Source organism: Oncorhynchus gorbuscha, linkage group LG26, assembly GCF_021184085.1.
Source record: "Oncorhynchus gorbuscha isolate QuinsamMale2020 ecotype Even-year linkage group LG26, OgorEven_v1.0, whole genome shotgun sequence".
In the NCBI taxonomy this organism is placed as follows: Eukaryota; Metazoa; Chordata; class Actinopteri; order Salmoniformes; family Salmonidae; genus Oncorhynchus; species Oncorhynchus gorbuscha.
Genome location: NC_060198.1, coordinates 19511130 through 19536164, shown reverse-complemented (window position 1 = coordinate 19536164; position 25035 = coordinate 19511130). Strand labels below are relative to the sequence as shown.

At 40.9% G+C, this 25035-nt stretch overlaps 1 protein-coding gene across 1 annotated transcript; it reads left to right on the top strand.

Annotated features, from left to right (window-relative positions):
- The first annotated feature begins 6843 nt into the window (after nt 1-6843).
- On the top strand, nt 6844-11763 carry tmem264 (transmembrane protein 264). The gene has a single exon (XM_046331215.1). The coding sequence runs from the start codon at nt 8305-8307 to the stop codon at nt 9331-9333; it is 1029 nt and encodes a 342-aa protein (XP_046187171.1). The 5' UTR covers nt 6844-8304; the 3' UTR covers nt 9334-11763.
- The last annotated feature ends 13272 nt before the right edge of the window (nt 11764-25035 follow it).

Genomic DNA, 25035 nt, shown 5'->3' with positions numbered 1-25035 from the left:
GACCCCTGGATGGGGGTGGAGTCAAGCACAAGACAGGTGAAACATATCAGGATGTGACACTTTATATGTGCTTAATTGAGCTTGTCTGGCTTAATGGACCAGTAGAATAGCCACAAACCTGCAAACCCCACCCACCTGGCACTCCAGGCTGACTGGGGCAAATGCACAAAGTATTTAAGAGATGTCAAATAGTATTTGAACCCAGGTTTAGTCCCTAGTGGAAATTACGCCCATGCATCTCTCCCAATGAGAAGTATTTAAACCATCAGCTGCCACAAATTAGGGTGCATCTGTAGGTATGTAAATGTATGCTAATGTGTGGCCTCTTTCCTCTCCCGCTGCTTTGAAGTAAGCTAGGGTAAGTGGATGGCTGAGAGTTTGGACTAGCTAGCAGGAAGCATGTGCCTGTTGGCTGATGCAGACACTGTCCCTCGAGTCCCAATGAGACAGATTTAATGTATATAATTGATAATTCACATATACATGCAGTTGACAATATCAATAGACCCATTATATTTAATTCATCAAGCCAATCAATTAGTAATCGTTATGTGTTGCTTAAATTAGGTACATTTCCTATTAAGTACATTTAGTTTTTTTTACCAAAATGGATGATAATTTAAAACTTAGTAAGACTTGTTTGTTATCCCACCAGGCTTTGAGAATTGTTTGGGGAGTTGTGTAGTACATTTAATTAATTAACTTAATTATGTAGCTCAGTTGGTAGAGCATGGCGCTTGTAACGCCAGGGTAGTGGGTTCGATCCCCGGGACCACCCATACGTAGAATGTATGCACACATGACTGTAAGTCGCTTTGGATAAAAGCGTCTGCTAAATGGCATATATTATTATTATATTATTATTATATATTATTATGTCCAGGATTATAGTTTTATAGTCTGTATTTGATTTGGAGTTGAGGAAAACAGATAGTTTACCTCCTTCAGCAGAGAAAGAGTAAACATCTCATGCCAAGTACACAAGCAGAGAAAATGCCAGAAAAATGTGTCAACGTTTTTTATCATGTGACAGCGGGAAATGCAAAGAACTGTGGGAAGTGGTGTGTCCGCGGTGTAAATGCCTCTGGATGCCAGATGCAATTTTACACTCATGAGTGGAATCTTGAGGATTTTGGATGTGTGTGTGTGTGTGTGTGTGTGTGTGTGTGTGTGTGTGTGTGTGTGTGTGTGTGTGTGTGTGTGTGTGTGTGTGTGTGTGTGTGTGTGTGTGTGTGTGTGTGTGTGTGTGTGTGTGTGTGTGTGTGTGTGTGTGTGTGTGTGTGTGTGTGTGTGTGTGTGCGTGTGTGTCTGTGTGCATTACCTCTTTGCAAAATAAACATCCACACACTATGGAATATAAGCTCAAGATATAAGAGTGGACATTCAAAGTAAAGGCAGCCATGCTGAGAGAAACATCTACTTAGGTAACGCTTCAGGCACCCTGCTGAGCATATGAACCATGTAACACATTCATAAACAGCTTAAGGCTTTAGAAGCACCGATAGAGCCTCAGTTCTGTTTTTGCAAAGGAGATGCAATGCCAGGCTTGCAAAACATGTCCTACATCTGATTTCTCCTAAATGAATGACATTAAATTGCACAATCAAATGTTACAAACACTCCTAATCTAATTCATATTACAACAGTATAACCCTTGAAAACATATTTTCTTTTAAAGTCCCCTTGTGACCTCTGATAGGTGAGAGGAAAGGATTGTATATAGGGGTGCATCTCAATAGTCTAAAGTGGCGTCCTCTCCTCATCTCCTTTCCTTCATCTGCACCGACGTAAAATAACAAAAGCACATTCCTGGTGGCAACCACAACATTACTCTGACCTATCCTGTGTTTTGAGGTCAGTGCAGAAAAAGGAGAGGAGAGGAGGAGAGGAGGCCACTTTTTAGATGAACCGCATGTTTCCACGTCACTGCTGGCACCTATTTAGTCCAGACCCATTGGGCCAAGTAGAAAAAGGAGACGAGGGAAAGAACTACGCTATAAGAATATTTGGACCTACTGTTGACACTGGTTTTGGGTGTGCTTCTGAGGAAATCTAAGGCGGAGTAAATTGGGCTAATTTGATTCCTCCATTTGCATTTCCAGAGCATCTTTTCATTACTTTTTCATGTTTCCATCCCACCTAAAACTTTTTTTTAAATAACACATTTGTGGGTCAGACGATACATTTGTAAGATTTCTGGTGTCTGGGAATCTTGGTCTGATTACTGACTCACGTGGTCATTAAAATGAAAAATGAAAGATTCTGATGACTCATTTCTATCCCAATTTGACTTTGTACACTCGTTTTATGAGTCCCAATATTGTTGTTCTTATTCCCGTGTAGCAACACTGTGCTTTTAAAGTAGTTTCAACATTTTATTAATAAGGTACTTCTTAATAACTGCATTATAATTGCAGAGCCAAAACACCTAATGAAGAGGGGACTTAAAGTAAAAAACATAGTAATGGAGTTGAGTGTTTTTTGTAATAACACAGGAAGAAAACAGACGGCTGCTTATACTGTCTGTGTAATAACAACAACAACGCAACTTCATTATTATGCAATTACTAAAGTAGAATGTCTAACAATGCTACCATCACCGTGTTACCATAACAAAGTGCTACCATCACATTCTTCCATATGGTTTCTCTCTATGGCTGGACATAATCCATTTGGAGGAAAGTTATGGAAACACTATGTAACGCTGTTAGTTTTGCAGGTCTTGACACAAACCGGGGCGCCTGGCACCTACTACCATACCCCGTTCCAAGCCACTTAAATATTTTGTCTTACCCATTCACCCTCTGAGTGGCACACACACACAATCCATGTCTCCATTGTCTCAAGGCTTACAAATCCTTCTTAAATCTGTCTCCTCCCCTTCATCTACACGGATTGAAGTGGATTTAATGAATTACATCAATAAGGGATCATAGCTTTCACCTGGATTCACCTGGTCGGCCTATGTCATGGAGAGAGCAGGTGTGTCAAGGCACAAGGCGAAACCCAGATGCAGAAACAGGAGGCATATGATTGAAGTCTTATCATGTTTATTCTGTGATAATTGAACTTCCATGAGTCTCAGAAATTGTGAAGGTAGGCCTATTTCTTCTGTTCAAAAACATACACGTAAAGGGATTTTTTATAAAACGTATGTGGTACATTTCCCACGGTCAAGCAAATGTGATTCAGTATCCAATATGGTAATTAACTCTAGTGCAGCAGGCTACATTAAACATGATTTGTCTTTCTCTGTTCTTTCTGTAAAGAAAAAGGTGACATGAACAGTTGTGGTGTCATGTTATAAATAACCACCAATGTTCTCAAAGGAAAAAATATTGTTTTCAAAGGGGAAAAAATGACAATGGAACTTGAAGTGTCCTTTAACATAAATGGCCATCGTCATTAATGGACAGCCTCTCTCCATGGGGTTCACTGGGACTGCGTCCCAAATAGCACCCTTTTCCCTACATAGTGCACTACTTTCTACCAGAGCCCTATGAGAAATACTGTTCTACATAGGCAATAGTGTTCCATTTGGGATACAACGGGGTATCTACTGCAGCTTTCTACTTCTGTGCCCCCGAGTGGCACATGTGAGTCCAGATAAATAAATGAGGCACGTGGTATAGTGTGTGGATTATACCACCCATATGCATTTCACGGGACATATGTCCTTCTTATGTATACAAACACATGCAGAAACAAATATGTATCACAGGAAACATGTAGCACAATTTTCCGGATGTTATATCCACACCAATGACCACAGCACAGCAGATGGACACGGGACCCAGGCTTGCAACAGCTGGAAAATGGGCTTTTATTTGGAGGCAGGGTCTTTAAAAGTAAACCACATGGAGGGGCAATGAGACTCCAGTAACAGCTCTCCAACTGGCAGGACCAATATTTCACGGTGACGGAAGAAGTAGGTCAGACGCAAGTAGTAGACGAGCTGTTGCTAAGAATATCGCTGGCCCCCAGTGGACATTTTAGGAATCGTAGGTACTTTCTCTCCACAAGGTACAGGTGACTATGTCGTGAGTTTCCGGTGTTTCCCCAGCCAATCAGACAACCTAATGCTCACAGACAGGTGGGATTTGGAAATGTCACTTTGAGAAGTGTAATTGTAACATTTTGGAGGTTCACAAAAAAACTAATTTCTTTGCATGTCAAAATGATTTCCATACACCGCACTGAACTCCCTTTCTGAACGACACGTTCCAATTCCACCCCTACTCACAAAAGTTGCAACTGGGATGATACGATTCATAGACTTATTATGTGCTATTTGAGCTGTGTCAGGTATCAGATTATGTTGTGTTTGGATGGTGTTGAGTGCGATGTTGCCCAAATTGCTCACTTACACCTTCAATTCTGTTGATACAATTATGCGAGCAACAGAAATTCCACCCCTGTATCAAACAGTCCTTGAGACTCCAAAATCCTCCAAAGGTATTTTTTTCTCAGCTAGAAATAATTTTTTCATTAGTTCATCCAATTTATTGGAGGGTGAAGTCATATGTGTAATGCATGTTGTTGGATGCTGTGGAACTCTTATATCGCCCTCATAGTTTATTGCCTCTTTGAGAAAATACGGTTTGAGAACATCACATTTTGCATTTGCTTACAGTAATTGAGTTGGAGCTACTTTGGGCACTTTGCGCATTGAATAGAAGAAAGGGGCTGGTGCTGGTTGCAAATAAAGGAATTTAGACACTCCTTGGAGTTTCCATAGCAATAACCAACAAACAAGCTGTTATTCCTTTTGATATGTTATAATATCACGAGTCCCATTTTCCCTGTTCAAACACAATTACATCGTAAGAAAGCACTTTAGCGCTTGCTGAAAGCTCTCACAGTGTCATTGCGATTGATTATACATAATTGTATATTTTTAAGTGGTCTTGGCTGTGATAATGTTGACAGTGACAAAAACCATAAGAATATCCAACCAAGTCATGACAAAACATGTAATAGAACTAAAGTGCAATATTTATTAGTTATTTAAATGATTTTATTGTTTTGGCACATTCAAATTGACAGATTAAACACACATTAAAACATTTAAGAGATACAATTAAGAGAATACTAATGAAAATAAGTGGTTACCTCAATGAAACACCAATCCTAGTTTCAGGGAGTATTTCTTAGAAAAAGGAACCCACAGGAGAGAGAGAGGCTACAAAGCACAATTAACACATGTATCTACTTGGTGGAAAACACTTTCCATTTCTACTCGGATACAGCTCGTGCCTCACTATAGTGGGTAAGGACGATAGTCTGTCTCTGCTTCACAGGTTTTAGATAGTTTAGTATAAGCATTCACGGCAGGGAGAGTGCCTGGAGTCAATGACACGCGATCCAATAAACTGATGGCCGGTGGCGGTGGCTTTCCCGACACCCCACTCCAACCCCGATCAAGCCCCCCACCTGTGTGCTCATATTTGGGAGTAATGCATCACAGAACCTGTCCCCTGGGGGTGTCTTAACAGTCCGATGTTCGGATTTATGCCAAGTGATCAAACATGCCTTATTAGCATAGCGTAGCCTAGCGCTGGGGCTAACGCTCCCCCACACTGGCTCAAAGACCTAGTGTGGCGCCAGCCCTCCATCTCTCCATCCCCATTTATTATTACATGCTTAATTAGCCTAGCGAAGCGCTGGGACTGGGCAGCTAGCTCCTTCACACACTGCTAGCCCTCCCTCTTGCCCATTTATTATTTACGCCTGACGATCCTTCTGTTAATTCTGGAAAAGAGAAGTCTTTCATCAATAATGAAAGAGCCTGTCTTTCCAAAAAGAGAGATTGTGATGTTGAGGTACAGGTTATGGCTTGTAATGAGTAAGGCATGAATTATCATCCATAGAAATATGATTTCTGTAACAGGCATCCTCATTTAAGTCAATGTTCAGGTCACTGTTCCATGATTCTATTTCTAAGTTATTGATGATTCTATTTCTATGCTCCCCTGTCATTATTGTTATAAATTGTGTATAGTTGCACCACACATTTTGGATGGATGGTGATATATTAAGTGCTCTGAGTATCTCTTGTCTCTCATCGCTGTGTTCCCTTGAAGAAATCAGTGCAAAGGTTCTGAAAGAGCAGCCAATGCTTAGCCTCCCCCTTCTTCTCTTTCTCTCTCTCTCTCTCTCTCTCTCTCTCTCTCTCTCTCTCTCTCTCTCTCTCTCTCTCTCTCTCTCTCTCTCTCTCTCTCTCTCTCTCTCTCTCTCTCTCACACACACACACACACACACACACACACACACACACACACACACACACACACACACACACACACACACACACACACACACACACACATGGGGGGCACACACACAGGGGGCCGCTGGAGGGGACGTGTGATTTGTGTGTGGGGGGGTGTGTGTCACTCGTCTCAGTGGAGTGTGTGTGTGATTTGTGTGTGTGGGGGTGTGTGTCACTCGTCTCAGTGGAGTGTGTGTGTGTGATTTGTATGATATTTAATATCCCCCCCCCCCGAGCGTCTTTGCCCTCCCCTGATAAAAGGAAGATCTCGACATCTGAGGGGTTGGGTGGACTTCACAGCAGGGATCAGTCACTCTGAAGGAGAGGGACGAGGGCTTTAAAGAGCATGGGCCAGGAGGGGAAAAGAAGGGATGAAAAAAGAGAAGAGCATTTGATGGCAGGAAGCAGCTCACACATGACCATCACCATCGCTCCCTTACATCCCTATCTCTCTTTCCCTCGCTCTCTCTCTCGTCCTGCAGCTGTGGCTTTCTGAGCATGCCTCTTCGCCATCCAACGGCTGAGCGCACACGAGTGGGGGAAGGAAGAGAGGCAAGAGAGGAGGGGCGAAAAGAGATTCCAGCAGACCTAGTTTGAGAAGGCACAGACAAACAGAACCTCAAGTAGGAGCAAGGAGGGCAAATATTTAGACATTTTCACATTAGAGGACATTTGAAACAGGGAGAGTTGACAATGCTGTGGCAATGTGATGGCCATTCGCAACTCCTTTTCGGAGGGGGAAAGAAGATGACAAAGGAGGGAAAAGGGCTTTTCGTTGATGGCCGTGTGTGTGTCTCAATGGGCAGTAGGGCACGTCCGGCATTCGAGGGTTGACCGCACTCCGGTGGACATTCTAGGACACTCACATAGAACAGATAGTTGATCAAAGGGACACATTATTTTTATCGTTCCGCATGAAGAGCTTTCGGTTGTCAAGGGGAGAGAGCATCTTTGAAGTGAGAGCACTTGTTATTGAAAAGGACAAGAGGCTTGTTGTTTTTCAGGGATTCAACATGAAAGATAAACTTTTATCAGTCCTTTCTTTTTGAGGTTGCACACACTGGTCCCTGATCCCTTTTGTGACTCAAAAGGGGGAGTTCGGGGGAGGATTTTGTGTGTCAGCGGAAAGACAACATTGGAATCGCAGTTGTTCATTTCCTTTTGTCAACACAATATATTGGGAATATCACAGTGTTGGGAACGTGTGAGGATTACAATGGAGACGAAACCTATCATTTGTGGCAGTGGACATTCAATACTCAAATAATGAACCATATCCATCATGTTTTTTCACTCCGTGCCACTGTATGGAATTAGTGCTGGAGTTCCCAATTCCACATTGGCATCCAACCGGAAATATAACGCTGCGAATCCTTATGATTGATTGTGACTGGAGACGTAAGTGTAAGTGCATTGCTGAAACCAGTGGCGCTTTTTCTTACTGCTCGGGAAGAGCTTTTTATGCGGCAGCTTATCTACAATGTTCAACATCTAAAATGATATCAACCACTGACAGAATTACATGAACATTAAAGTATAGAGCAATTAAAGTAGAGCAATTAAAGTAGAGCAATTCCCAGTTACTGCAGATACTAAAGGACTACAAATCAATGACGTGGATGTATTGTGTGTAGAGTGTAGAGTTTTAGAGTTAGGGCAAAAACTATTGGCAGTAAGGATTTTTTTTATTACAGTCCCTAGGCAGCAATGCGGTTTCAAAGTTAACTATTCATATTTACGAGGGTATTTTGGGGGAACTGATGGCAGGTCATGCAAGTGGACCTGACTTTCTACTCATCTGATAGGACTAAAACTATCTGAACCAACTGGTGGTATATACCTGATTCAACCAACAGGACTAAAATGAACTGATGAACAGAGACAGCTACCACACGTTTATTATAGTACACAACCCTCTTTGAAGCCAGGTTTTTGCTTTGACCCACAACCTTCATTTATTTGATATTTTATTACATTGGTTTCACTTCTTTCTTGGACCTATTTTTCTCTTTGACCTTCACCACCTGGTCAGTATGGTGCCACCACCGCCCACCAACAAGCCTCATGTGTGCTTGTCGGCCATCTTGATCATGGGTAGCATGGCGCTGATGGACGCCTACCTGGTGGAGCAGAACCAGGGGCCCAGGAAGATTGGTGTGTGCATCATGGTCCTTGTGGGGGACATCTGCTTCCTCCTTGTCCTACGCTACGTGGCTGTGTGGGTGGGTTCCGAGGTGCGCACCTCCAAGCGTGGCTACACCATGATCCTATGGTTCTTCTATGTCTTCGTCCTGGAGATCAAGGTCTACTTTGTCTACCAGAACTACAAGGCCGAGGACGGGAAGAGGGCAAGTTTGGACGGTTGGACTGGCGGCGGCGTGGACGGGGTGGCACGGAAGGCACTGACATTGCTTCTGTCCATCTGCGTGCCCGTCGTCTACATCACGTTGGTGGCCATCGACCACATGGAGTACGTGCGGCCGCAGAAGAAGAAAGAGGAGATCCGGTGTCGACTCTTCTGGGTGGTGGTGGACTTGCTCGACGTCCTGGACGTGCAGGCCAACCTATGGGAGCCTCAGAGGAGAGGGCTCCCCCTATGGGTGGAGGGACTCATGTTCTTCTACTGCTACATCCTGCTGCTGGTGCTGCCGTGTGTGTCGCTGAGCGAGATCAGCATGCAAGGGGTGAACATTGTGCCCCATAAGATGATGCTCTACCCGATTCTCAGCCTGGTGACTATTAACATTATCACTCTCTTCATTCGAGGCGGGAACATGGTTTTCTATAGGGACTCCAGGGTGTCTGGAATACTGATGGGTAAAAATGTGATCGCCATTGTTCTTAAGACGTGCAGTTTTGTCCAGTATCGGAGGCATCTCGGTGAGGTCCCGTCTCCCGCTCTTGGGGTAGAGATGCAGAAGAATTGCGTTGTCCACGGCCCGAAAGTGACTATGCCTGTGCCCATGCCGATGCCCATGCCACCCCAAGTAGTAATTCAAGACTTCACAAAGTTTCCTGAAGAGATGGTGTGTGTGAGTGACACAGTGGTTGAGCAAACGTGACACAGGTCTTGGTGAGAAAGGGATAAAGATACATAACATATTATAAGCTTTATTATAGGACATTATAAAAGACTAATTCTTGCCTTTAACAAGTTATTAAGCATGATGCTTGCAGGGCTTCAGTAAAGGGTTACCAGAACAGTTGACACAAGGAAGCACTGTGTAGGGTCACAACAAGGTGTTGCATCATTTCCTAGGACAAGGGAGAAAATGACTATAGGGAGAAGTGAATGTGTCCCCCCCCCAATGATGATGATCTAATGGAGAACAAAAAACAAGAATGAAAGGATCTTCTTAAGTATCGGATCCTTTTATTAAATGTTTGACTAAAATGACATACCGAAATCTAACGGCCTGTAGCTCAGGATCTGAAGCAAGGATATGCATATTATTGATACCATTTGAAAGTAAAACCTTTGAAGTTTGTGGAAATGTCAAATTAATGTAGGAGAATATAACACATTAGATCTGGTAAAAGATATTAAACATCATCTGTTCCATCATCTTAGAAATGCAAGAGAAAGGCCATTAAATCGCATAGGACTTTAGGCGCAATTTAGATTTTGGCAGCAGTGTTTGTGCAAAGTTTCAGACTGATCCAATGAAGCATTATATTACTGCACAATATGCAATTGTATCAAAATGCAATTGTATCAAGTCTGCCCAAATGTGCCAAATTGGTCAATTTATATATTTTCAAGTACATAACTATAGAGAACATTCAAAAATGATATGGTAATAAAATATTTCAATTTACACACTCCCAGGAATGTTATAAATGATGGATAATTAGCTTCCCTAAAGAAAAGACACCAACCTTCACACATCTAGATGGCCAGGTGTGTGTTGGGCCAGACACAGCAGGGATTCAAATTGTAGAACCCAGTTCCTACATTTGAATATAAAAATGGATTTTATCAAACGAAACTACGCTACATTTTATCTCTGGGACCCTCAGCAAAATTATTGAATGTAACTACATTTATTTACCTTTTGAGGTTGAATGTATCAAACCAGTTGCCGTGATATATTTTTATTGTTGTTGTGTCCTCTCCTCAAACAATAGCATGGTATTTTTCACTGTAATAGCTTCTGTAAATTGGACACTTCAGTTAGATTATTCAGAATTTAAGCTTTCTGCCCATATAAGACATGTCTATGTCCTGGAAAGTTAGTCTAGTCACATTAGCGCACATTAGCAACAACCGTCCTGGTATAGGGACACCGATCCCCTAGAGGAAAGGGATACTTATATTTTAATAAGATGTTGTGCAGAACAAAGTATGATGTATCTTTCAATTTGGGGATGATTTGTGTCTCTTTGTGCACCTGTAAAACTACCTAAAAATATGAATGTGCTGGATTCTGGATAAAGTAAATGAAAGACATTCCGCACACTCTACTGAAAATGTCTGTGTTTATTATTTATTTCAGCATTGTAGAGGCAGTTCAATGAACAGTAGCGTACTTTTACTCTGACCAGTCCTCCTTTCCAAACTGTTTTTGTTCTAATGCTGTTTGAGTGTCAATGTGAACCATTTGTATTGACTGACTTGTCTTTGATAAATGAGCCCTGCATTGAAAGAGTTCAGGTTGTGATTGTTATGTATTTTGCATTCGATTAAGCGATATGAGTAACACTGAAGAGCTTTAAAAGAAAAAGGAGCAATTTGAAGGCATTTTCTTTTCCAATTTTTTTTTATTTTGCTAAGAGAAGTTGACTTTTTTTCTTAGACGATTTCTTACTGTTCACTGTGGTCAACAAAATAAGATTTAAGAAAATACTTTAATGCGACTGGTATATGTGTCTCTGAAAATAGGCATTTATCAAATATGTATTGAAAATGAAAATGGGCGATGCCCGCTAACTTGTTCTGACACGTCCTTATGAAGCTGAGCTTTTCAGCTTAGTTGTATGTGTATGACTACAAAGACAGACATTTGTAATGAAAGAAGAATATGGTGGAGAAATTACAAGATTATGTTATAATACTGTTATTAATACTATAATACTGTTATGCTGTCAAATGGTTGTTTTATGCAAAACTTTTTCATCTGTATGTGTTCTACTGAGGATGAGCCTCTGGGAGATTGAAAACTGACAGAAGATTTATGATGTCCTTGGGTGATAAAGCCTAACAAGACCATAGCATGAGTTAATGTTTCTATACTGGGGTACCAGAGGGAGATGGCTCCAGTGTGGAGTTGGGGGCCAGACCCTGGTCTCTACACAATGAGAATAGTCTTTACAGCAGATACTGTTTGCTGTGAATTATTAGTATCTTTCATACAAATCTGAACTTTGTGACCCAATCATACATCTGTGATTTGTCATGAACATCCAGGAGGATGGACTTTGCTATAAAATGCTGTGGCTGGTTTGGCTCTCAGCGAATCACCTACAGGAGGGTTGTTGGCAAGCTCCATTACTGCAGTAATTAAATAATAAAGTTTACTTGTTTTGAAGAAATGTAAAAGTCTCTCCTTTTGATTAGAATAATTCCACAACAAGACGTTTTATCGAAGAGAGATATTCTCAGCGAATCCCTGAATTCCGCCTTCCCATCTTCCCCAGCTTGGACTGGGACGACATTCAAAACCAGCTGCCAAAGTCTGACTGTCCACGTAGCAGACAACTGCAGCGGTTATGAGAGAGAATTATATTATCACATTTAAAAAAGATGACACTGTCCGCCCAAAGGATTACAATGGCAGAACATTTTAGAACAAGGCTGGGCTTCTAATTTGGTCGGGGTGCAAGATTTTCTTTTTACTTTTACAACACATATTCTCAATTAAGCATATTTTCAATAAAATCAAGTAACTTCTTTTTTTCTGACCAATTATTTTTAGGTTAAAATGTTATTTGAATGTGAATGTTTCCCTCTTATTGACACAGTATTGAGAGAATATCACACAGGGTCACAATGTCTATACCACTGGCCAAACTCGGCCAAATGAGACAATCCCTTTGACAGTAAAATAATAAATACAGAATACAATTTTGAGGACAGCAATGTGCCTCGCAGAATATCTGCCACAATGGCACAAATGTACATGAGAATCCTCCCAATTCACAATTGCAAGAGGAAGCTTTCCTGAATCCTTAACTTTGTCCCGCTTCAAAGCGTGATGCTACCGAGGCTTTTCTAAGTAGGAAAACATGCAGAATCTGCAGTGTATCAAATACTTGTTCTCCCCACTGTACATAAGAAAAACTATATCAAGTGCATAATTAATCCAAATACCTTGAATTTGGCAATCAGTGCTCCCTCAAAATATAAGGGCATGACCCCTCTGCATTCAGAATGGCTAGAGAATATATATATATTCCGAATATATTCCGAACAGTATGAGCTCTATGTTTGAGAAAGGCCCAATACACCATATAAAAATTCTGTTTATACAGTTTTCTCAGAAAGACCATGCTGCATAATTGGTGTGGTATCCATGGCTACCCAATATCTTGTAATGACTGATATCTGCAGTATGAGGAAGATAAGTTCATGATTATATAACTGTTGCTAGCGAGATCATTACATTTCCTTCTGTATTGTTCTCTGATATTGTTTTACAATGCCTTTACAACAGCACTCTTTGTTTTACAGTTACGCTTTGAACCCTTAAAATCACATTATTTATAGGGTAAGTATTACAATATGCAGGCAATGTTCCAACTAAATATTTCAGCTCGCGATTCATCCCTCGCTTTTTGGACCCTTAGGGGAAAATAATAAAATATGATAAACTTCATTTAAATATGATCAAGGGCAAAATGTACACTGCTGCTTGGCAGTTGGTCATGTTTTAGGAGGCGTATGTTGCTGAGGTTGTCTATAAGGAATGGGTGAATGAAAGTGGAGTGGTCTTGAGGTCCTCAGACGGGTACAAATCTGACCCGTACTCACACATATTATATATATATATATATATATATATATATATATATATATATATATATATATATATATATATATATATATATATATATATATATATATATATGCACAAATACATATGCAGTATTGTTTTGCATGCGTTACATCATGTCACGGCACGCCACACTTGCCTGCGTCAAAATCGCCTGAAAGAAATTTCAATAACAAATGCCATTCATCCTCATCATCACCAAGGAAATTACATTACCTTGTGCAAGTTTTTCTTTTGACCCATAATTTCACTGCAAAAACTGATGTTTGCCCAAAAGACACAAACATCACACTGCAAGTCTGCAGTCAAATACCTAATACCTATGAGGAATACCTATGTGAGAATGCTGTTCATTGAATACAGCTCAGCGTTCATGAATTTATGTAAATCCTCTGGCGCAGGAAAATTCTCAGCAACAGCAGAGTGATCAAATGAAGAGCATACATCTGTAGTCCCCTCCAAGCTTGGGACCCTGGGACTGAACACATCCCTCTGCAACTGGATCCTGAACTTACTGACAGGCCGACCCCAGATGGTGAGGGTAGGCAACAACACCTCCGCCACACTGACCCTCAACACGGGGCCTGTCATGCCAAATAATGTCACCCTGGCCAAATAGTGTCCCCCCTCTACGTCACAATAGAATTTTATAAACTATTAGCGTTGCTATAACAACGGTGTGATGACCTAATTGTCACGCCCTGACCTTAGTTGTCTATGTTTTATGTATTATTTTGGTCAGGTCAGGGTGTGACGAGGGTGGGTATGCTTGTTTGTCCTGTCTAGGTTTTTTTGTATATCTAGGGGTTGTTTGTTAGTCTAGGTTTATTATAGGTCTACGGTGGCCTGAATTGGTTCCCAATCAGAGACAGCTGTTTATCGTTGTCTCTGATTGGGGAACCTATTTAGGTTGCCATTTTCCATTTTGCTTTTGTGGGTTATTGTCTATGAGTAGTTGCCTGTCAGCACTTGTTATTGTAGTGTCACGGTTGTTGTTTGTTTCTTTGTTAGTCGGTTTAATGTTTTTTCTTCATTAAAAGAAGAATGTATTCTTATCACGCTGCGCCTTGGTCTCCTTGTTATGACGAACGTGACACTAATGATTAGCATTCTGGAGATCATTACAGCCTAAATTACGTTCTTTTCATCATCACTATGCAAACAAGGCGGATTTCACTGTTTAAACCAGTTATGTTTAGTTAATAAAATGAAAACATTAATTCAAACTACTTTTGGTACCTTGTTAACATTAAAACATGAAATCCATGTCTTAGACATTTCTACGTTTCGGAAATGGCAAAGAAAATACTTGACACATTAAAGTTACTTACCTTACTTACCTTAAATTCATATGTAAATCAGTTTGATTAAAACACTGGTTTGTCTGGCTGTCATGTTTATATTTGAACCTGCCTTTCCCTTGTCTACACTGAAATAATATCATTTCAGTATTCCTCTACTGTGATTTTTTTTCTATCTCGTATAGCTCATATATGGATCTATTGTAGGTCCTAGGACACAGTAATGAATAACATGGAACAAATAAATACCATCAAAATACCACCTTACAACTTATAAGAATGAACACCTTGTGAAACAGCTATGAAAACCAACCTGGCAATATTTAAGATTTGAATACAAACTTTGTTAGGTTTTGGTACAGATTGTTTTTACATGGCAATCACATACTGAATTCTGGTGTGTGGAATTCTGCCTGTCACTTGTTCTCAACAGGCAGCCAGTCTCAGAAGGGGGACTTGAAGAGGGAGACTGCAATGTCCAGACACTGCTGCTCTCTTTTTTTCTGAGTGTTTGCAGAGTGCTAGCGTTTTTAGTTCATCTGTGTATCCAGTATGTGTCCAGTATGATAGAGCAAGAAAACTTTATTAGCAGATAATGACAACAACAGTAGCTGTAGATGATGTAATGAAAAGTTGGGAGGGTGGTTGGTAATGGAGGACATCAGGTGGATCCACGTCTGGGTGTTGGGCAGAACCCCTAGTTCCTGGAGAACAGGAGCAGAGTTAAAGGGAACAGGGTAGGAGACAGAGACGTAAGCAAGCAAACACACAGGTTGCACTTTACTGTGAGAAGATTTGATGGATTAGTGTCGTGTTATTAACAGCGGGCAATCATTTTTATCTGGTATAAAACCTCCACTTCCTTCTCAGTCCGTGCCTGAAGGTAGTACTCAAAGGCGTTCTGATCTGATTGGACAATTTCCACCACACCAGGTGGGGTTTCAATGATCTGAAAGTATGTTATACAAAATTAGCAATAGACAAACAACGACACTAAGTCAATCACACATTTGAAAGACTACAGCATATGCAATAATTTAATGTACAATTGTATTGTTTACCTCAGTCAACAGCTGCGGCTCCCGTCCATACCTGGCCTGGATGCTGCTGTTGTGTGCAAAGAGAATTACCTTCAGGTTGTTCTCCCACCCTTTCTGGTACCAATCTAGGGACTAGCCCATGGCAGTCTGGTTGGTCCATTCACCAAACCTAGAGGATGGGGTAGGAAAGCGATATCTATTGACAATGTAAGATATTGAAATATGTCTGATTTATGTACCATGGAAAAACTAATTGTAACAAATTAATAAAACAAACCATTGATGATAGAATATAACCTTTAACAGCTGTACCTTGTTCCAGCGTTCATGACCTCAGTCACTCAAGATGACCTCAGGAGAACCGTGGGTGTTAAAGATAGTCCACCATCGCCTTGGAAGTGGCCTCACTAGTCTCGTCCTTAATGGGTAATATTCAAAACGAAAATCTATTTTTAATGGGTTACAGAAGGGAATTTAGAGTTAAGCACATACTCTTCCTTTACTGACCTTAATGGGTATTGCCTCCATCCACTTGGTAAAGTGATCGGTCGCAGGCAGGCACCAGCTGTTGCCATTCCTGGATTTCGTGACGTTTCCGATGAGGTCAACCCCTAACATTTAAAGTGTTAGAGAGAAGATTACTTTATTCTTACCCGTATCTGTGTTATACAGTCTGAAGATTTTCGTATTTGTAAGGATACTGACACGCACACACACACACACACACACACACACACACACACACACACACACACACACACACACACACACACACACACACACACACACACACACACACACACACACACACACACACACACACACACACACACACACACACACACACACACACACACACACACACACACACACACACACACACACACACACACACTGACGCACGCACGCACGCACACACTATAATATTTAACTCTGCTGTGGTCAAATGAAGAAACCATTACAAAACATTTTATCAGGGCAAAATTTGAATTGGGACACTGACCGATCATGTGTCATGGTCCATGGTGAGATAACTTTGATGGGCTCAAACTCCAGCGCCACAAGTTTTCGCCCTCTCAAACTTCTGGCAGGCTAGACATGGTACTGCCCTTTAAGCAAAAAGTGACAAATTGAATCGTTGTGTGCTCTCTGATATATTAATTTAAATCATAATAATTTCAAATATAATATTATGTGGTTGATAAACAAAATTTTTATTTCACTTGCCCAGCTGTCTACCCATCAAAAAAAGCATAGGTTGAATTTGGCATTCATGCATTTCACCCCGAAATGTCCAAAATGCATTTCTGTCAGCATGGCCTCCTTCTCCACCTTAGTAACAATCACCCTCCTGTGTGGCTAGCCATCCTACCTCTGTAGGTATTTCACCTTTATTTATTAACCAGGTAGGCTAGTTGAGAACAAGTTCTCATTTGCAACTGCGACCTGGCCAAGATAAAGCGTAGCAATTCGACACATACAACAAAAACAGAGTTACACATGGAATAAACAAAATATACAGTCAATAATACAGTAGAACAAAAGAAAAGAAAAAGTCTATATACAGTGAGTGCAAATGAGGTAAGTTAAGGAATTAAATAGGCCATGATGGCGAAGTAATTACAATATAGCATTTAAACACTGGAATGGTAGATGAATGTGCAGGTAGAGATACTGGGGTGCAAAGGTTCAAAATAAATAAATAAATAAATACCAGTATGGGGATGAGGTAGGTAGATAGATGGGCTGTTTACAGATGGGCTATGTACAGGTGCAGTGATCTGTAAACTGCTCTGACAGCTGGTGCTTAAAGCTAGTGAGGGAGTTCTGAGTCTCCAGCTTCAGAGATTTTTGCAATTCGTTCCAGTCATGGGCAGCAGAGAACTGGAAGGAAAGACGACCAAAGGAGGAATTGGCTTTGGGGGTGACCAGTGAGATATACCTGCTGGAGTGCGTGCTACGAGTGGGTGCTGCTATGGTGACCAGTGAGCTGAGATAAGGGCTTTACCTAGCAGAGACTTGTAGATAACCTGTAGCCAGTGGGTTTGGCGATGAGTATGAAGCGAGGGCCAACCAACGAGAGCGTACAGGTCGCAATGGTGGGTAGTGTATGGGGCTTTGGTGATAAAACTAATGGCACTAGGTAGCTACGATTGCCTAACAAGTTAGAAGAGAAGAGTTGTTGAAATACTAAAGTCTAAGTATATTTGCACTGCCATCTTTCTCTCTCTCCATCTCTCTGTCTTCCACTCTCTTCCCACCTCTCTCTCACTGTCACCCATTTTTTCTCACTGCTCCCCTCTCTCTGCATGTTTGTCTAGCGAAGACACCGAGTTTATTTTATAGCTAGACACCTCAATATGATAGAGATATAACTATATCAATGGTGGCTGCTGAGGGGAGGACGGCTCATAATAATGGCAGGAATGGAGTCAATTGAATGCTATCAACCACATGGAAACCATGTGTTTGATACCATTCCATTTACAGTTGAAGTTGGAAGTTTGCATACACTTTAGATTGGAGTCATTAATACTCATTTTTCAACCATACATTTCTTGTTAACAAACTATAGTTTTGGCAAGTCGGTTAAGACATCTACTTTGTGTATGACACAAGTAATTTTCCCAACAATTCCTTACAGACAGATTGTTTCACGTATAATTCACTGTATCAGAATTCCAGTGGGTCAGAAGTTTACATACACAAAGTTGACTGCCTTTAAAAAGCTTGGAAAATTGATGTCATGGCTTTAGAAGCCTCGGATAAATGATGTCAATTAGCCTGACTCAATTGGAGGAGTACCTGTGGATGTATTTCAAGGCCTAACTTCAAACTCAGTGCCTCTTTGCTTGACATCATGGTAAAATCAAAAGAAATCAGCCAAGACCTCAGAAAAATAATTGTAGACCTCCACGAGTCTGGTTCATCCTTGGGAGCAATTTCCAAACACCTGAAGGTACCACGTTCATCTGTACAAACAATTGAACGCAAATATAAACACCATGGGACCACGTAGCCGTCATACTGCTCAGGAAGGAGACGCGTTCTGTCTCCTAGAGATGAACGTACCTTGGTGCGAAAAGTGCAAATCAATCCCAGAATAACAGCAAAGGACCTTGTGAAAATGCTGGAGGAAACAGGTACAAAAGTATATCCACAGTAAAATGAAAGGCTGCTCAACCTGAAAGGTTGCTCAGCAAGGAAGAAGTCACTGCTCCAAAACCGCCATAAAAAAGCCAGACTACAGTTTGCAACTGCACATGATGACAAAGATCGTACTTTTTGGAGAAATGTCCTCTGGTCTGATGAAGCAAAAATAAAACTGTTTGGCCATAATGACCATTGTTGTGTTTGGAGGAAAAAGGGATGCTTGCAAGCCGAAGAACACCATCCCAACCGTGAAGCACGGGGTGGCAGCATCATGTTGTGGAGGTGCTTTGCTGCAGGAGGGACTGGTGCACTTCACAAAATACAGTCATGGCTAGATGGTTTTGAGAATGACACAAATATCAATTTCCACCAAGTTTGCTGCTTGAGTGTCTTTAGATGTTTTTGTAAGATGTAGCTATGGAATACTGAATTATAATTACAAGCAGTTCATAAGTGTCCAAGGCTTTTATTGACAATTACATGAAGTTGATGCAAAGAGTCAATATTTGCAGTGTTGACCCTTCTTTTTCAAGACCTCTGCAATCCGCCCTGGCATGCTGTCAATTAACTTCTGGGCCACTGATGGCAGCCCATTCTTGCATAGTCAATGCTTGGAGTTTGTCAGAATTTGTGGGGTTTTGTTTGTCCACCCGCCTCTTGAGTATTGACCACAAGTTCTCTATGGGATTAAAGCCTGGGGAGTTTCCTGGTCCATGGACCCAAAATATTGATGTTTTGTTCCCTGAACCACTTAGTTATCACTTTTGCCTTATGGCAAGGTGCTCCATCATGCTGGAAAAGGCATTGTTCGTCACCAAACTGCCCACTCCCTTGGCTGAGAAGCAACTCCACACATGAATGGTCTCAGGATGCTTTACTGTTGGCATGACACAGGACTGATGGTAGAGCTCTCCTTGTCTTTGCTTCTTTCAAGAGGTCTGGCTTAATGAATCTGCTCATCAAGCTCTTAAGCAACTTGAACAAGTCTGTAGAGAGAAATGGCACAGTGGGCTTATTGGTCTGGTAGCGTGTGTGGAATCGATTCCACAAAAATCTTCTAATAATATGCATATATTAGCTTCTGGGCCTGAGTAGCAGGCAGTTTACTCTGGGCACGCTTTTCATCCGGACGTGAAAATACTGCTCCCTACCCAAGAGAGGTTAACAGTTGTGAGCATACACTTCTTGCAAGCGATTTTGAAGTCCAATGTTTTCTCACAATTCTTCGAGTAACAAAGCTCAAGTTGACCTGTGAGGAGTCAATGTGATTAGATGACTGGCTCACCTCGACATCAAGAAGTCTTCGCTTCCTTCAAGAGGTCTGGCTTAATGAATCTGCTCATCAAGCTCTTAAGCAACTTGAACAAGTCTGTAGAGAGAAACGGCACCATGGGCTTATCGGTTTGGTAGCGTGTGGAATCATGTCACTTCTTTGCTCACTGACAAGATTCATTTCATTTTGCTGTCATGAGAGGGTCCTTAACGTCCCCCTGAATCACCTCAAAGGACTTAAGTGCCTGATTTGAACATCTCTTCTCTACATCCTTCACATATGTTGCCATATGGGGTAAAAACTCTAAAGCTCTTCAAGTACGGGTGCATTTTCAACCACCATATCTAGCAAAACGTAAGTGGCACTGGGGCATCTGATGATCCAATGATGTTAAAGTAGTCCTCCCTGCGGGCTGGATTATCCTTCAGAAGTTGGTACATGCTCTTCTCATAGACCGCTTTAAGGTCCAATGCAGTCGCATGTCCCATAAATTTAGAATCATAAAATCTCGTCACAACTTTGTCCTCATCCCGTAAATGGGATGTGAAAGTCGCACTGCTTTTGACTGTGTTTTTCTGTTAAGGCTTTCATCAAGAAGTACATAGTCCTCCTCCCCAGCAGACAGTTTTTTAGACTACGAGTGCTAGAAATGAGGAGCCAAGCCATGTGTGCACACATAGCTGGACTTTGTTGCCCCGCATGCGAAGGTCTTGGCTATTGCACTGTCTGGGAACATCACTGAGATCAGCACACCTAAGAGTAAAAAAAAGTTTGAAATCAAACACATTCCTGTTTCTAGCCTGTGTGTAAACGTGTGTGTATGTGTGTCACAGAGAGATAACATGAAATATGAAAACAAACATAACATCTTCCTAAAAAATAATTTTATGTTACATGTGACAGTTTATAAACCATGCCACTCACCCGTGCGTTCACTAGATAGAGTGGAAAGAGTAGTGAGACGCCATCATATTCAGACACCACAATGTCTCAGCCCGCAATGTGTCCTCTTTGGGAAGGCCAGTTATGACGGACTGTCTTGAGGAGGTGTTGAATGTGGTAGTAATTGTAGAAGATTGTCTAGGTGGTGAAGTAGATGACGATAACTTTTCCACATAGTTCAATAGAGTGGGAGCTGTAAGAAAATAAGTGTCCAAGTCTGATGAATGACTTGCTAGCTGGCTAACGTTAGCCTGCATTAATCATGAAACGTTGTCACTAACAACTCTAGTGAAGGTCCTTTAACTAAATGTAAACTTTCGGCTAACATTAGCAAACTGTCGTTTATTTTAAAATGTTCACTGTCCAGCTTTGCTTGCCACAACTTGGCCAACGCAACGTTAACAATTTAGCTAACGTTAGCTAGCTAGCACTATATTGACAGGTGTGATTCTGTGAGAGAACTGACTGAGACATCTAGATAAGTTAGCTGACAACAACATAGCAAACGTTAATTTGACAGAATAATACTGTACGTTGAAATGAATTACCAACCACGAAGAGATGGAATAATCTAGCTCATTAATTAACGTTATTAACTAAGTATGATTGTTGTATTCCTTTCTACATGTTACCAGGGGTAGGACCTGTTATGCAGGTGAGTGAGGACCCAAAAGCGACTTAACAGAAACTGAGTTTATTAAAGTCCAAACAGAGAAAACATAATCCTCAATCCTTAACAGGAAATGTCCAAACAGGGAAAACATAAATCCTCTTAGTTGGGGAGAGTTGCAGGGCTTGCGGCAACAGACTGCAGGTCCCTTCAGGTAGGCGCGGGCCGTAGAGGATAGAGACACCTGCTCACACGCAGTATCTGAAGACGAGGCAGAATACAACAGAACGGAACACGGGTACAGCAAACGGCAAACAAGAATCCGACAAGGACAGAAGCAGAAACAGAGAGAGAAATAGAGACTTAATCAGAGGGCAAAATAGGGGACAGGTGTGAAAGAGTAAACGAGGTCGTTAGGAGAATGAGGAACAGCTGGGAGCAGGAACGGAACGATAGAGAGAGAGAGGAATAGAGAGAGAGAAAGAAACCTAATAAGACCAGCAGGGGGAAACGAAGAGAAGAGAAAGCACAGGGACAAGACATGACAATACAATACATGACAGGACCTACCTGCTTTTAACTTCTCTAGGATAGGGGGCAGAATTTTGAATTTTGGATGAAAAGCATGCCCAAATTCAGCTGCCTGCTACTCATCCCCAGAAGTTACGATACGCATATTATTAGTAGATTTGGATAGAAAACACTCTGAAGTTTCTAAAACTGTTTGAATCATGTCTGTGAGTATAACATAACTAATGTAGCAGGCGAAACGCCGAGGACAGACCATTCAGATTTTTTTTTGAGGTCACCCTCTTTTCAATGAGTTTTCATTGGGAATCAAGATTTGCAGACAGCGGAACGTAGCCTATTACTGAGGTTAAGTTAAAAAAAATATCTGGAGAACTTAAATTTCTATTCTTGCACAAAATATAATATCTAAATTCAAGCACTTTCAATGACCCAATGTCTATTTATGTCTATTTTCAAAAACTTTCAAGGCCTTGATTTTTTTTCTAATTTTCACAAACTTTCAAGGATTTCATGGACCCATGGGAACCCTGGCGTAACGTTACATAAGAAATGTCATGACGGATTATTGGGACCGAGGTCAGAGGAGCAGACTTAGTCAATTACATAATTAGAGATGGTCTTGTTATGCTGCTGGAAATGTGATGGAATAACAATGTGAGGAAAACATCCATGACAACACATTATGGTCTGGGTAGTCACAATGATGTAGAAAGGTTATTAGTGTGTGAATTAATGTGAGTAGGACATTTGAAGAATTCTTGCATTTCCCTTCCCGTCTGGTCTCTCAATGAGGGGTAATTTTGAATGAGCGCTGTGCACACATCCATGTATTGCCGGGTAGTGGAGTACATAAAGCAAAAGAGAAACATACAAGATTACATTTAGACTAACAATTCTGTTTGTAATACAAATTATATTGATTGTTGCCGTTGATTATCATCAAGTAAAAGTTGAGTATGTGCTATGCTATTAGCTGCAGTGATTATGACAAGACAAAATAGAGAAGGAGAGTATGGAGGACAGGAGTAACAGCACCCAAACTTTACAATTTAACTGGACAGGGGCAGAATAAGATGGGGACTGAAGGAGGATGGAAGGAGATGGAAAGAGTGAATCATGGGTTTAAATGAGGACTAACATTTCTCAATATTGAATATAAATTAGCTAGCTAAAGTTAGCTAACATTACACAAACTTTAACTCGCTAGCTAGCTAGTTAGCTAACGTTGGCTAAAACATACCACCAATTATGCAACAATTACCAGGTAACATTACAGGGTATGTAGCTTGGCTAGCTGATGAAAAACTTAAAAGGCAGTCTCAAAAATAATCATGGGCTCTAAATGAATTACCTTGAATTGATTATTATGAGGTTTAATGTTTGATTTGCTACATTAAATAATTCAGTAATGACTCAAAAAAGTTATGGCAATCATCTGTTTCTATCACCAGTAAGAAACTGCTAGCCATTTGCTGCTAACAGCTGAGAACTGCTAGCTAACTGGCGAGAACAAAAACAGTCAACAACTTCGGGAGTGCAGACCCCTAGAAATCGACCAATAGCGAAAGTAAGAACTGCCGAAAATGCGCAGTCAAAGAGGAGAATATTTATTCTGTCAAGGAAATGTTTTTTTTATACTAAGACAGAAGAAACGTGACAAATTGTGTGTAAATGATAACACATTAGTGCAGGACATGAAGACATTTATTAAAATGCTGGAAGTAAATGCTGGAATTAAACAATTAACTAAGCAAATGAGCAAAATCTAGGTAGGCTGGTTGAGAACAAGTTCTCATTTGCAACTGCGACCTGGCCAAGATAAAGCAAAGCAGTTTGACACATACAACAACACAGAGTTACACATGGAATATATATATATATATATATATATATATATATATATATATATATATATATATATATATATATATATATATATATTATATATATTTAATAAAATAAAATAAAAATAGATGCCTGGCTCAAATAGAAGCCTGTCTCTAATAAGCACCTGTTGTGTTCAGTGATTTAATTTAAGTTTTACGGTACATTACATTATGCATTTTTAAAAATATCTTTTTGATTATTATTAATTATTATCTTAGCTAGCGAATAGCTAATGTTTACTCAACTTCCATGTAGATCCGTTGCAGTCTCTCACCTGTTGTGTATCCAACCATCCACGCTCTTCCTATTTCAAGTGCATCTTTTGACCAAGTGCACTTTACTCATAAGCACACTTCTGGTTCCAAAACAAACCCCTCTTTAAAAAAGGGTTCTTCAAAGCAACCCTTACGTTTACAAAGGTTTACAAATAACTGGTGTTAGAGAATGGGTTATTTAATGGACCCTAAGGTTACTTTTAAATTATCGTAAGGGAACCTTAAGTAAATTTATTTACCTTAAATTATCCAGAAACCTTTTATTTTTAGTGTATAGGGAGGTGGTCAGACACCTGGCAGTATGGTGCCAGGACAATAATCTCTCCCTCAACAAGTATGCCCCCATCCACATCGACTGGTCTGCAGTGGAGCAGGCCAAGAGCTTCAAGTTCCTTTGTGTCCATATCACAGATGGTTCACACACACTGGCACAGTCGTGAAGAGGGTGCTTCTTCTCCCTCATGAGGCTGAAGAGACTTGGCATGGGCCCTCAGATCCTCAAGAAGTTCTAATGCTGCACCATCGAGGGCAACTTGACTGGCTGCATGACCACCTGGTATGGCAACTGCACTTTTCACAACCACAAGTCTCTACAGAGAATGGTGCGGACGGCTCAGTGCATCACTGGATATCCAGGAAATTCATATCAGGCGATGTCTGAGGAAGGCCCGGACAATACCCAAAGACATCAGCCAAACCAGCCATGCACTGTTCTCTCCGCATACTGTCTGGCAAGCAGTACCAGAGCATCAGGTCTCAG